The sequence below is a fragment of the Nicotiana tomentosiformis genome, chromosome 5 (genome assembly GCF_000390325.3).
Source record: "Nicotiana tomentosiformis chromosome 5, ASM39032v3, whole genome shotgun sequence".
Lineage (NCBI taxonomy): Eukaryota > Viridiplantae > Streptophyta > Magnoliopsida > Solanales > Solanaceae > Nicotiana > Nicotiana tomentosiformis.
The window spans coordinates 98497319-98510184 of NC_090816.1; the positions used below are offsets into that span (position 1 = coordinate 98497319).

Genomic DNA, 12866 nt, shown 5'->3' on the forward strand with positions numbered 1-12866 from the left:
GTTTGAAAATAATTTAACTTTAAACTTTTTATTTTATCCACTTTATATTTAATGAGAAGCCTTCATAGTCACAAAAATATCATGGGCTACAAAACTTTTGTCTTTAAGATTTTTAGGACCACACACACACATATATATATATATATATATATATATATATATATTTTTTTTTTTACTTTGTGGGAAGTCGATAAAGGAAAACCCTATTTAAAAAATTTAAATCGCGAGCCATCTAAAGAGATCCATAGTTCTGTTTTGCCAGAGTCTTTTCGCGTTGGCGCTTTAGGGATTTGGCGACTAAAACTTGAAAAAGGTAAGAGGAGGAAGCAAAAAAGCAGTCTTTTGATCATCTACCCAAAAACTATTTAAAAGAAAGGAAAGCGAATCCTTTGATAATCTTCCAATAGGGTTCTATCCAATTCAAAGTTCAAACATACCTCACTCGCCCCGAACCTTTTCTCCATCTAAACAAGCTTTCAGTATTCACACAGTTCTTGCTGGGTTTTCTGACTTCAGATTTTTGACAAAATTGTTGGTTGGTCTAAAATCTTTTTACAGTCTGCTATGAGCTTTTCTTAAGCAGAGAGCCGCTGCTCATCTGCATTTGTTGCTGGGTCCTTGAAATTCTTTTCCCACCATGGTAAGTTTTTACACTGTTTACTTCTTTGCTTCAATTTTACTGTAATGGTTATTCTGTAAAGAATTTTCTTGCCAGTTCTGTGTGATATGGAGGGAATGAACCTAGCCGAAAGGAAGTAATCCGATGAAATTCATGCCCTTAGGATAAATTAGGAAGTGGGCTCCTTCCCTTAATAAACTCGTCTAGATCTGTTTGGCGCATACCGAGCAGTTAGAGTTCACCATTTGAGTTTCACTGTTGCTTGCCTCTTTTTCCAATTCCTTAGCAATATTCATTCAGCTTCTCTTCTATAGGGAAATTCGAGCAGAAACTAGAGACCTGTCATCTCAAAAACTTGTGCCCCTACTCTTACATTCCATTTGTTGTGTGAATAAGAACAAGTTGGTTTGTCTAAGTTGCCTCCAAGTCTCTCGATGACATGTCTGCCTAGGAGATCATTGTTAGTTGGTGATGAGTCTCCTACAGTTTTGATTCTTCTCCTCCTCTACTTTTGTCTTGACATGTCTTAGCATGTTGGGGTCTCCTGTGATCTTCTGTTGTGCTTTATTACCTTTGAGAAGGTGTTTCTGTGTCTCGTTTGGTTAAGCTTCCACTATTTTATTTATGCCTTTATTTTCAAATCTCTCAATCTTAATCTCGAGGTGTTCCTCCCTGTGTTTAGAACACAAAGACCTCTGGCAAGATAATCACACACCTGTTTTCCCCCTGTATTCTGACATGCTTTTGTATCTTCCATAATGATTGTACCTTTGAGTACAAAAATAGTCCTAGGAATGTTCTGTGAGCTTTCATCTTTTGCGCAGGCACCTTTGCCTTCAATGCTATGTGGAGAATGACATAGCCATAAAAGCACTTTTCACAGTCATCCTTCTAATTAAATGCTTCTTTCTTTCCACTCAGTCGTACCGTACATCTGTATCAGAAAAGTTTGCTGTCATATCCGAAGATTTGTGTCCCCAACAGCAAAATAAAATTTTCTATTCATAAATATAACTAGGTTTCTAATCAAGCACCTTAAAGAAATGATTGAGGAAAAATATAGATTGTTGTGGTTGACAAACAGGAGAATACTAGCTTTTACTTGGATCTCTAGAGAGAAATAAGACCTTCTCTCTCTTACTTTTTGTTGCTTTTCCTTGAATTTTGAACCTTTTTGTTTAGAAGATCTTATAGATAAGTGGGAGTTTAATTCACTTTGGTGTAGATTATAATCTTATATTACATGGATCCTTCATATGTCTTGATGTACCCATGTTGAATGGTCAGACATGCACGTGGATATCTCATTTGAACTTTTCAAATTACACTAAAATTTAGGAACATGCTGCATTTGCCTATGTTACATTGATACTTCAAGGCCAAAGTGCTTCACTTGACTATGCTACATTGATACTTCATTTGCCTTGACGTACCCCTGTCGAATGGGTGTGGGTACTTTTTGTTGGTTCTTTAAAATGCACTAACAATTAGCAAAAAACTTGATGCGATCATATGGGATCCTTGCACATCCTGGACATGGTACGTGTCCTTGAAAAGATCTGTGTAACCTAAGTGGTTACCTGCATCAGTTAATCACACACGTAACCTTAGCCGTCTATGTAACATACTCCCTCCATTTCATTTTATATGACAATGTCCGATGGGGCACGATGTTTAAGAAGAAAAGGACTGCAAAAAAGGCTACTCAGTGCTCTATACCTAAAGTTTGTATCTCTGCATGCTATGGTTTCTTTCCCCTCTAACAAGAAGACTTAGACTCTGTGTAGTTTTATATTTCTTGCATAATGATATAGTGCATCTTTAATCAGTTATGTTGCGATTGATTGCAGGTCACAATCTGTCTAAATTGTGGTGATGAAGGTTGGACTAACGCATTTGTTTTCTGTGTGAAATGCCTGGAAGTTGCTGTGCATCGGTAAGTTGAATCAACACTGATGTTATTGTTATAGTTCAAACATTGTACTCTCTTTATTGCAATTTTATTCTCGAGCATGATCTTTCGATCACGGCTTGGGTCGTGACTGGCGCTATGTGAACTTGGCTCACCTAGAAATCCAACCTATTTTCATGACAAAAATTTGGCAGTTTCTATACTGGTAGCATTCCAATAATCCTGCTTTTAACCAATCACCACAAAAGATCCACCAACAAAAACCACAAACACAGAGACATTAACAATCAATATTTAATAGAAAAATGTCAAGACATCATAACGAAACTGTCAAACAAAACAATGAAAAATAATGCTTATCATAGAAAGTGTAGGGATTACTTTGGGCAACTCTCTACTAGTGGCTAACATATCTTCTTTACTAGTGGCTCACATATCTAGAGTAGTAGTATCAGACATCTAACAAATCTGTAAAGGATGAGAAGAGGGGGTCAGTCACTGACGGGTGAGTGGGATAACTCAACAATAGTCGTTTTGTTTGGGGATTAGTATTATACACATACACATACAATTGGAAAAAACATGTAAAGTAACAATGAGAAGAGACTGTGAATACACAATATTCGACAAAAGTGATTTATTACCAGAGGTATGATCAGAAGCGCCTGAGTCCATGACCTACGGTCCAAGAGTACTAGACTGGGAAACACAAGCAAAAGAATTACCAGCAACAGAAGTATCAGTCTGAGCAACCGGGACTACTTATGGAGATGTCTGCTTACTTGCTCGATACTGAAGGAATTCATTATATTGCTTTTCAGATAAAGAAAATCCCTGGTTACTTGTAGTCTCGGTCTGAGCAACTTAAGCGTATTTGGGCGGTCGACCATGTAAAGAATAGCACACTTCACGAATGTGTCCAAGTTTATTACAATAAGAACACTTGGGTCGAGATCTTCCAAAATGACCTCCTCGTCTATTCTCCATAGTTTGAGATGCTCGATTTTCTACTGTTTGGGATCCAGCAGAGGAGTCAAGTGTCTGTGATGAGATCACTTGGTGACTGGGTGCTGTAGCAAGGCGAAGTAATTGAGAGAATAATTCAACAACTGTAGGGACAATCGAGCTAGCCAAAATCTGGTAACGTACTGAATCAAGGTCATTAGAAAGTCCAGTGGGTATAAGAGCTAGAAACATCTTTTGTCATTGCTCTTGTTGCTTTTCAATACTAGCAGAAACTGCATCAACTTCTCAAATTCTGCAGCATGTACTTGTCCCAAGTAAGTAGACATATCCAATTCATGTTTCTTCAAGCTTGTCATTCGCAATATCACATCATAGAAACGAGATATGTCATTAGTGTATAAAGTACGAGCCTTTTCCCAAACTAAATGACATGCCTGGAATGGACGAAACAAAGGCATCAACATGGAATCAATAGATCGCCCCAGGATACTACATAACTGAGCATCGATCTTTTCCCACTGTGCTTTGGCCTTTATCTCTCCCTCACTAGCTTTTTTGGTTAAGTGATCTTGAACACCTTGACCCTTGCACCACAGTTCAACAGAGGCAGGGTTTTGAAAAGCGGTCGTTTCCTTGCTTAAAGCGAGAAGCGAAGCGAGGCGACCCTATGACCGCTTCTGCTATATGAAGCGACTTAGGTAGGCAAAAACGTGCGCTTCCCACTAAAAAGCGAGAAGCGCTGAAGCGAAGCGAGGCGACCGAAGCGAGCGATTCCCTGTTTTAAACACATGCCAACCTATTTAATTAAAAAGAAAGGTGTTCTTTTATTAAAACATACGAGCAACAGAGAGAAAGAGGCGACTAGGGTTCCAAGTCTTGTACACTTTTCAACTTAAACATATGACCAACAACAACAGGTATGTGATTTCTTCTTTCACTGTTTCAGCGTCCAAATAGCAGCGAAATACTGGCGAATTTTTTTTCCCCTTCGGTTCTTCTTTTTCAGTCTTCTCATCTTCGTTGAAATGCTGCCCAGTTCTTCTTTCACTGTTTTTATGCTGCCCAGTTTTTAACAGAATGGTATACTGCCCTTCCGCTTCACTTCAAAAAAGCGAGCGCTTCGCTTCTCGCTTTAAGCGAAATGGGGGTTGTCGCTTTTCCTCGCTTTACGCTCTTTACAACACTGAACAGAGGAAGCCTAAGCTAAATACTTTGAACTTCCCATTAAGGGCTCTGAAGTAATTATGAAGCTTGAATTTTCAGAATCCGTGTTTTTAGGACCAAATATATCGAATCCCAAAGACATCGTTGGATTGGAGAGAGGTCTAGAAACAAATAAAAAAAATAGTCAATTGTATCTCACTAAAACAGGAAGGAAACACTGTTTCTGCCGGGAAAAATCACTGTAGCTGCCGGAAAAAATTGAAAGTGATCGGAATAAAAAGAAAATATTATGGGTAGGTTCGGAATTACTAGACGATCAAACTATCCAAAAGAAAAAATTTCAAAATCTGGCCGGAGTAGACCGCACACGCCAGCACGTGGGGCAGACGCACTGCCAGAAACAGATCTCCGACAGGCGCTTGGGGGCGCGTGGAGGAGTCTTTGCCGGAGAATCTTTCTTGGGTTGGTCGCCTCTGTCTTGGAAACCTTGTGGCGGTGTTGGATTTTGCACAACACCAAGAAAAAAGGAGGGAACACAAATCAGCCCTAAAAAGGTCGCCGGAATTGAAGCACGACGACTGTTTTGGCTGGGTTTTCTTTCCAGGATGTTTTCTCACTGCCGCTCTGATTGCATGTGAGAAATAATACATGGGAAAAATATTGTTTATGTATTAACAATAATACAATGAGCTCTATATATAATACATCTATTCCTACTACATATAGGGCTAGGACTAATTACACATATACATATTCTAACATTCGATATTCAGAGGCGAGTCCTAAGCAAGAAAAAAACCTGGAAAAGATTCTACTGGAAATGGCTCCACATGCCGGCACGTAACATTGACACGTTGTCCGAGCTTTTGGTGGCTCGTGAGGGTGCGTCTAGGGGTGTTTTTAGCTGCGGCTGGTAGGGGTTTGTTCGCCAATGCGAAGAACACCTGACGCGCAGTGATTTAAACACTCTAAAATCGGGGTTCTCTTCATTTTTCACTATTTTCAAGTTTGAGCTCGGCCTAGAAGCGATTTGAAAGAGGTTTTTCATCCCAACTTCAGAGGTTAGTAAATTTTAACTTGTTTCATTACATTTCTATAAACACCCATTGATTTTAACCTTTAATCAATGCTTTTTCATGGTAAAAATTAGAGATTTAGGTAGAAATTGGGGATTGTTTGAGAAATTGAGATTTAGACCTCAAAATGAGGTTGGATTTCGAAACTAATCACATAACCGGGCTCGGGGGTGAATGGGTAATGTATTAGTTTGTGTATAGGACTGACAGAAGGTGGTGAAGCTGCTCGGGCCGTGACTTCGCCCAAAAATAATTAGAAATAGGGAGAAAACTCAGCCTATGGAACCTTAGTGCTACAGAGGAAACTCATCTCAAGATGGTAGCAATGGCTCGAATGCCATGAAAATTTCTAGCAAGAAAAAAGCTTCTTGTATTTGGTGTATCTTTACATCCGAGGAACAGTACTTATACAAAAGGTCCTATGACTAATTTTGGAAAGAAAATCAATTACAGCTATTACAATAAATCAATTAGAATAGGAATTTCCTAAATCAAGTCTCCTACAATTAAGTTTCCTGCAATCAAGCTAGTCAACAACTAGTCAATAGACCATTTGGGTCATTACATTTTAAGTGTGTATCTCTGTGTTTTTATTTGGTTTTAAAGCATGGGCATCAATGATCTTTATAACTAGCTGGAATGTTTACATGAACCTGTGATGGAATTGAGATTCCTTGCTGTAAAATCATCAGAAACCTTTTTCCGTGTGAACTATATCTATGAAATGGGAATAACTTACACATGTACTTGTGGTGGACAGAACGGTACTTGTACTAGTGTGAGGTAGCAGGTACCTAGTGGAATAGTCGTATGCATCGAGTTCGCCTGTATACCACCGTACTTAAAAAAGAGGAAATGGAAATAACTTACACCTAAATTATTTTAATTGTGGATTGGACTGATATACATTGTGATTTCTCAGACACACACAGTTCTAGAATAAAGTTTAAGATGGGAATCAATATCAGCTGTCAGCAGTTCCTATGGGGTTACTCACAAGGACATCTAACCCTACTGATATTTTTTTTTATAAAGCTTTGAATTTGAACAAACTAATGTAGCTATTTGTATTTTATTAATTCGAATATAACTTAAACTTGATAGTCCCAACTAATTTACCTTTTCTCCTTGCGTTGAACATTCTTCGAAATGTTTGTCTGAGAAAAACTGCCCCTGTTTCTCTCATGGTTTGGTTGGTTAACTTCATGGATGGTTGTCTTAAATCAAGTACTTTGATTTTTCGTTATTGAGATCTCAAAACTAGGAAATTCTGTTAATCAATTCACAGTAGAAGAAGTTTCATCTGAACAATTCTGATTGTGAAAGGAAAACTGAAAAGTAATAGGAAAGGAACATACGAACTCTCACGACTATCAAAGAGGCAACAATTACTGAGCCCCTAAACTTTTTTGACGAGGTAATAGATTCTAATGTTTGAAAGGGAAATACCCCAATTTAGTGTTTATACCAAGTGGAGAAATCGCCCATACTAGCAACAACTATATAAGTATTCAAAGAAAGAAGAAAAGCAAGTACCAAAAAACAAGTTCCTTTCAAGAAGCTTTGAGATGACGCATCTCCAAATAGACCATCCACTAGAACCCCCTTCGGTGCATTTCCCTTCAGTTGTCGAGCTCCTTAAAGATTGGGAAACCAAATGTCGATGAATATATGTTTTAGAAGATCCATATATTATTGGAAGTGGAGATGATATTAACAACCTTTTATAGAAAATTTACAGTATTACTTCCTCCATTCAAATTTGCTTTCCTCTGTTTGTTTTTTGGTCCATTCCTAAAAGATTTGTACCTTTCTATATTTAGAAGTTATCATATTTTTTACTTTCCCATTCCTCTATGTCATGACTTGTTGTGGGACCACATAATACCAAAACAAATTATTTGGTACAACAATACTTTTGGTATTTTATTCATATTCATTCCATGTCAAAAGTTTTTCTTTATTTTTTAACTTTGTGTCTAGTCAAATGTGCCAAACAAGTTGGACCAGGAGTATCATTTAGTTAAAAAGACAGTGATTTGGGGAAGATCATTGGTAAAGAACTTTCAGAAAGCTCTCAGTGCAGTTGTATTATGATTTTCAAAGCCCATGTGAAATCACATTTTGGAGGACAAGGGACCAAACAAAATGATTTTTTAATGGGTTGTGCAATTTTGTCTTAGCGACAGACGACCTAAGAAGGAGAAGACAAATACTTTTCAGTTGATGCTGCTAGTGCGGGAAAGATGGGGAGGATGTAGACCATGTATTAATACATTGTAGTTTTGCCACATAACTATGATCCTTGATTATTGTATGTTTAAGTAACATAGTTTGGGAGTTCCTGGTGCGTATTGGAAGCGTCCACAAGTTAGGAAATACAAAAGATGGTCAATATGAAGGACTTGTATTGTGAGAGTAGCTCCTACAGAGTCCACTGTGGAGAGTCAAGAGCTCCTTTTTATTTCATTTATATCTTTTGCTTTGAAATGATACTCCAAACTGTATAGGTGGATGAAGTTGCTTATCAAAATAAGTTATATAGATGGATGAAGTTTCGGATTTTGTTGTAAAACCATACTTTTGTATGTAGCGATGCCATTTATTCATTAAATCATTGTCTTATTAAAAAAAAGGATCTTTACAAACTAAAAGTTCTTTGAAATTTGATGAACCTACAAGGCTACAACCCTTTGCCTTCAACACTTAAATTAACCTTAAAAAAGAAACTTCTAATGAATCCAATTTGTTGAGCTATTCGTTGTTTGAATGTTGTACAAAATTTTGGTTATTCGGTCAGAAAGCAACTTCCTCTTCCTCCAGGGTTCTGTTTTCTGTTAGAATGTTTGAGTTATATATATAGTGGTAGAAGAGTTGGGTTCTTATGTTGCTTATTAATTCACATTGGACAAATATCATATGTGTAATGTGTCTGATACTGTAGTTATTAGAGCCTCTACGATCTTGGTAGAGAATCAAGTAGCTTCTCCCTACCAGCTGATGGCCTTATGTCATTTGACTTGTTAAAGTTTTTCCTTCTTCCTTCTTTGCGGTGACCACCTTGGCTAGAATGCCTCTTTCCGGTGACCAATCAGGCGGCACCATACTTCTCTGGCAGCATCACAACTCTTTTCATGCGTCTGCTCAAATAGCACTAAGTCACTTTACAGCATTGCCTTCTGGTTCTTTTTGAGAATCTTTCTTGGAGCTGTTTTGGTAATGCTGTGTTTCTTTTCTATGATCATTCCAACTATATCGTGCTTCTTTCCCGTGATTGTTGTAGAGGTGCGTGTCTCTTTTCGATGACTGTTTCGGCGTTCGCTCTTCTTTCCTGTGATTGTTATGATGGCACTTCTCTTTTTTATGATCGTCCAGGTACTGACGACTTTTTCTGGCAATTGTATCAGCAACTTGACGAGATTCCAGCGACCACAAATTTTCTGGTAGCTTTTTGTAGATTTTCCAACGAAATGTAATTTCTATGTTCTCAAAATAAGCAAACACAATAATTTGCCTACTAGTTTTGGGTGTGCTAGAACTTTTACATTTCGCATAGTTAAGTTCTTAATTTGGATATTATCCGACATTAAACAAATATCATACATAAATGTGTGCATTGTACCAATCACATCATTAAGCCTTCATTATGTCTCTTTCATTCTCTTAGTTTCTCATGGTTTTTATCTTTTCTCTAGGTCTTTGAAGTTAAGAATTTTATTTTCTTTCAAATAATATTTTCTATGGCATGACTTATTAGTTGCTGTTAAAGGTTAAATACCAAGATGGGTTACAGGTTATCCTTTTGTGTTTCGTTATATTGTTTGTTGATCTTGCTTATTCAGCTACTGCCTTAAAAAAGTCACCTATAAGGAATTTGTCAACTGGGTCTGTGATGACTGTGAAGTGAAGGAGCCAGGCGAACTAAACACCAAGAAATCTGATGCCATCTCAGTAGAAAATAGGGATTGCACTAGTTTAAGACATTGTAAAGCAACTTCTAAAGCAAAAGTGGATGTTCCTGAGACAAAATTAAAGAGTTGTCAAGGTAGGGATCAGCAACTTCATCAGCCAGGTGCTGGGATTGATTCGGTAGAGAATTGTCGTATAGCGGGTGATAGTCCAGTTGTGAAGATGAGCAAGAAGAGATCTAATCCTGCTTCATTAAGAGATGAAAAATATGAGCAAAGACTAGTACATTGCTCTTCTGAGCATTCCCACGAGTCACAGACAAGCATTGAGTGCAATGAACAAACTCAATCAGCTAATGCATCTCCATTGCCAGCTAAGCGATTAAAGGAAGAAGTTACTGGCCCACTGGCTAGGGAGAAATTGCATGCTCGCCATTTGAAGGAACCTTGTGAGGGAGATATTCAGCCTGGCACACAGGATGATTCTTCTAGCATGATTGAAAAGACAATGAGTATGTCGTCGCGTAGCAATCATCATGAAGAGGAATCAACGATTGGAAACGAAAGAAGATTAACACCTCAAACTAGAACTGTTGTTAATGGAGATCCTTCTCAATTTTCAAAAGGTGAACAGCCAAATGAACATGGTGGCCTGGACCGAGCGCAACCTCTTATTGATTTCATTTGGAGGTCAGGAGATATGTCATGAATTTTAACTCAGGAGATAATCTAACTGATGGATCTATTATTGTGTTAATGAAAATTTATCCTTTATTGTGATCTGACAGGGGTAGTTTTAACATCTGGAACAAAGAGTATGAGACATTTTATGGACAAGCTCACCTTTCAGTTAAAGCATGCCAAAAGGTTTTTGAAGAAGCAATTTTGCTTCCAGCTTCACTTCAACTGGAAATGCTTCCAAAATCTGACTTATGGCCTAAGAGTTTCACTATATCAGAGCCGACTGATGATAACATTGCATTGTATTTTTTCCCATCGGACATAAGGTAATTACTTGTATATTTTCACCATGCACCAGTTATTTTGATCAAGTTTTGGTTTATTCTCCTATTTTTCGTGCTATAGATGGGAAAAGGTGTTTGATCGGTTGGTGGAGAAGATGATCAGTAATGAACTTGCTCTTCGAGCAATAGTAACTAATGCTGAGCTTTTGGTTTTCACTTCTACGGAACTGCCCCTGCTATACTGGAGTGAGTTTTTATACACGTACTTTCTATTTTGGTTTTTCCCGAACTACCCAATATGATATAACTTTCTAACAGTGGGACCATACCATAACTGTACAGTTCTCAATGTTTTCTCTATATTCTAGTAACAGTTTTTAAAACAAAAGAAAACTTGGAGACTTGTCATTGATAGGAGATTGGTAATGGGAAGTCGAGGATTGGTGGTCAGTGGATAGATTGGAGTTCCAGAAGGTATGATTCCCAAAAATTGTTTAGGCAGAGAGACAGTGTCTTCGTGTGGGTTAGAAAAGGGGGAGACTTGTCCATTTTTTAAGCCACAGCAGGCCAGACTGAGCTATTCTCCTATTGTATTGAGTCAGTTTCTTTAGAAAAAGTTGCTTCTTATTATATATCCTTCCATTAAGCGAACAAATTAACCAATCATCATTCATGCTTATCAAAGGTGAAGGTTTTATGCCTTGTCATATTGCCACTGGGTTAATGCTTTATGGACAATTTCTCTTAAATTTAAAAATTGTTATTTCTCCTAAAAAAACTTTTAGCTGGAAGTTTGGACCCACTTTCAGTATAATATAACCGTGCCAAATCAAATGAGACAATATAAACTGGAATTGTGGGAGTATTAGATTAAAGATGAATATGTATTCTAGGTTTGCATTACCTTTGTTATCCAAGGTTCATTGTTAAGCTGCTTGAGAAAATCAATTGGCAGGATTCCAGGGTAAGCACTACCTCTGGGGTGTTTTCAGAGCAAAGCGAGATTCCAGTAGGAATAGTATGATGCGAAATGGGAAGAGAGAATCTGAGACTCATCCAACTCCTGGGAATGAATTGGCTGTCAAAGATGGTGGAGATGTCGCAAATGCCAAAACGTGGGATCAGAGTCCTCTTAGCCCTTTGAGCAATGCAAGCCTTGGGTCTGCCACTTCCTAAAGCATCTCTACTCGTTGTTTTGACGCATTTCCCTCACTTCTGTGATCTAGCATGCTGTTTAACTGGTCGTTAATGCATATATGGGCTGAGGGCTGAGGATCTGGTGGTTAGGACGAAACAGCTTTTGTTTTAGAGCCATCTGGTGGGGAGATTCGCCCGGTTAAAGAACCTAATGTCCTGTGGAAGGTACCTGGTTTAACAAAAGCCTTCTGTTACCTGTTGATTTGAGGATCACTGAACCTGCTATATGCAGGAGCATGGTTTTACAGGGCCATTTATCTCGTAATTTCTCCTAATGTGATTATCAAAAGTCTAATCTTTTGCAGTTGTACATGATTGGCCGACATTATTAGTCCAAACGTCACCAAATGGTATGACAAGGAAGAGAAGCTTTTACATTCTCTGTTCCCCCCCCCCCCCCCCCCCTTTTTTTTTTTTTAATTTTTGGGTGCTTTCCTTTAATCTTTGAGAGGATGTTATGTAAATGAAGGGTATGTAATACTAAACTCTCTTAAATGTAGGGTTGGCAAAGAGGGCGGGACGGGGAGGGTGAAGCCTTTCTTGCCACAGATATAACCTGTCCTGTCCCGTTTAACAATAATTCTCTTTTCAACATGCCCCGTCGTGTTTAGCTTTATTTTCTTTTCTTTTTTCTCTCTCCATTTTTCAGTTTGCATGCCCTTATTTGGACGTGTGTGAAACTAGTGCTTGAATGTTGCAGAATGAATCGAGCTTAAATAGTAAAAGGCAAAGAAAAAGCTAACTAGGTTACGGCTAAGAGATATTTCTGATTCATAAAAATAGTGAAAAGGAAAATAGTTACAATTTATACCGTTCAAACTCTACCTGAATCACCCTAAAGAGCAAAATGGATAAGGATTCAGTACAAGACTATTAGGCAAATCCGATCAGGGACTAGATGGTGACATCCCAAGAAATTAACATGCGAAATGTGTAATACATAAGCTTCTACTTAAAACTATTGAGGACTATACTGTTACTTAGCAGAACTTTTTAACTCATTAATGGCTACGTACTCCTCCAGAAGCTTTGAGTCCAACCACGACCAGCTCTCTTCTA

General features: G+C 38.0%; 1 protein-coding gene and 1 long non-coding RNA gene across 5 annotated transcripts; one reads left to right on the forward strand and one right to left on the reverse strand.

Annotated features, from left to right (window-relative positions):
- The first annotated feature begins 201 nt into the window (after nt 1-201).
- LOC104108592 (PHD finger-containing protein 1-like) lies at nt 202-12184 on the forward strand. Of its 4 annotated transcripts, XR_011407955.1 has the most exons (8): nt 2470-2555; nt 8807-9022; nt 9113-9180; nt 9580-10335; nt 10434-10652; nt 10732-10856; nt 11566-11972; nt 12113-12184. XR_011407955.1 is itself a non-coding variant. In XM_070175142.1 (7 exons), the coding sequence occupies exons 2-7, from the start codon at nt 638-640 to the stop codon at nt 11784-11786; spliced, it is 1410 nt and encodes a 469-aa protein (XP_070031243.1). In that variant the 5' UTR covers nt 202-313; nt 559-637; the 3' UTR covers nt 11787-11912. The 4 variants fall into 4 exon arrangements, 3 of the variants coding, with proteins under 3 accessions (XP_070031243.1, XP_070031241.1, XP_070031242.1); XM_070175142.1 differs by lacking the exons at nt 8807-9022; nt 9113-9180; nt 12113-12184 and adding exons at nt 202-313; nt 559-640 and having other exon boundaries at nt 11566-11912; XM_070175140.1 differs by lacking the exons at nt 8807-9022; nt 12113-12184 and adding an exon at nt 320-640 and having other exon boundaries at nt 11566-11912.
- LOC138891584 (uncharacterized) lies at nt 7077-11655 on the reverse strand. Its single transcript, XR_011407956.1, has 2 exons — nt 11515-11655; nt 7077-7374 (listed from the first exon to the last, which is right to left on the reverse strand). It is a non-coding gene; the product is annotated as an uncharacterized lncRNA (long non-coding RNA).
- Nucleotides 12185-12866: the final 682 nt, after the last annotated feature.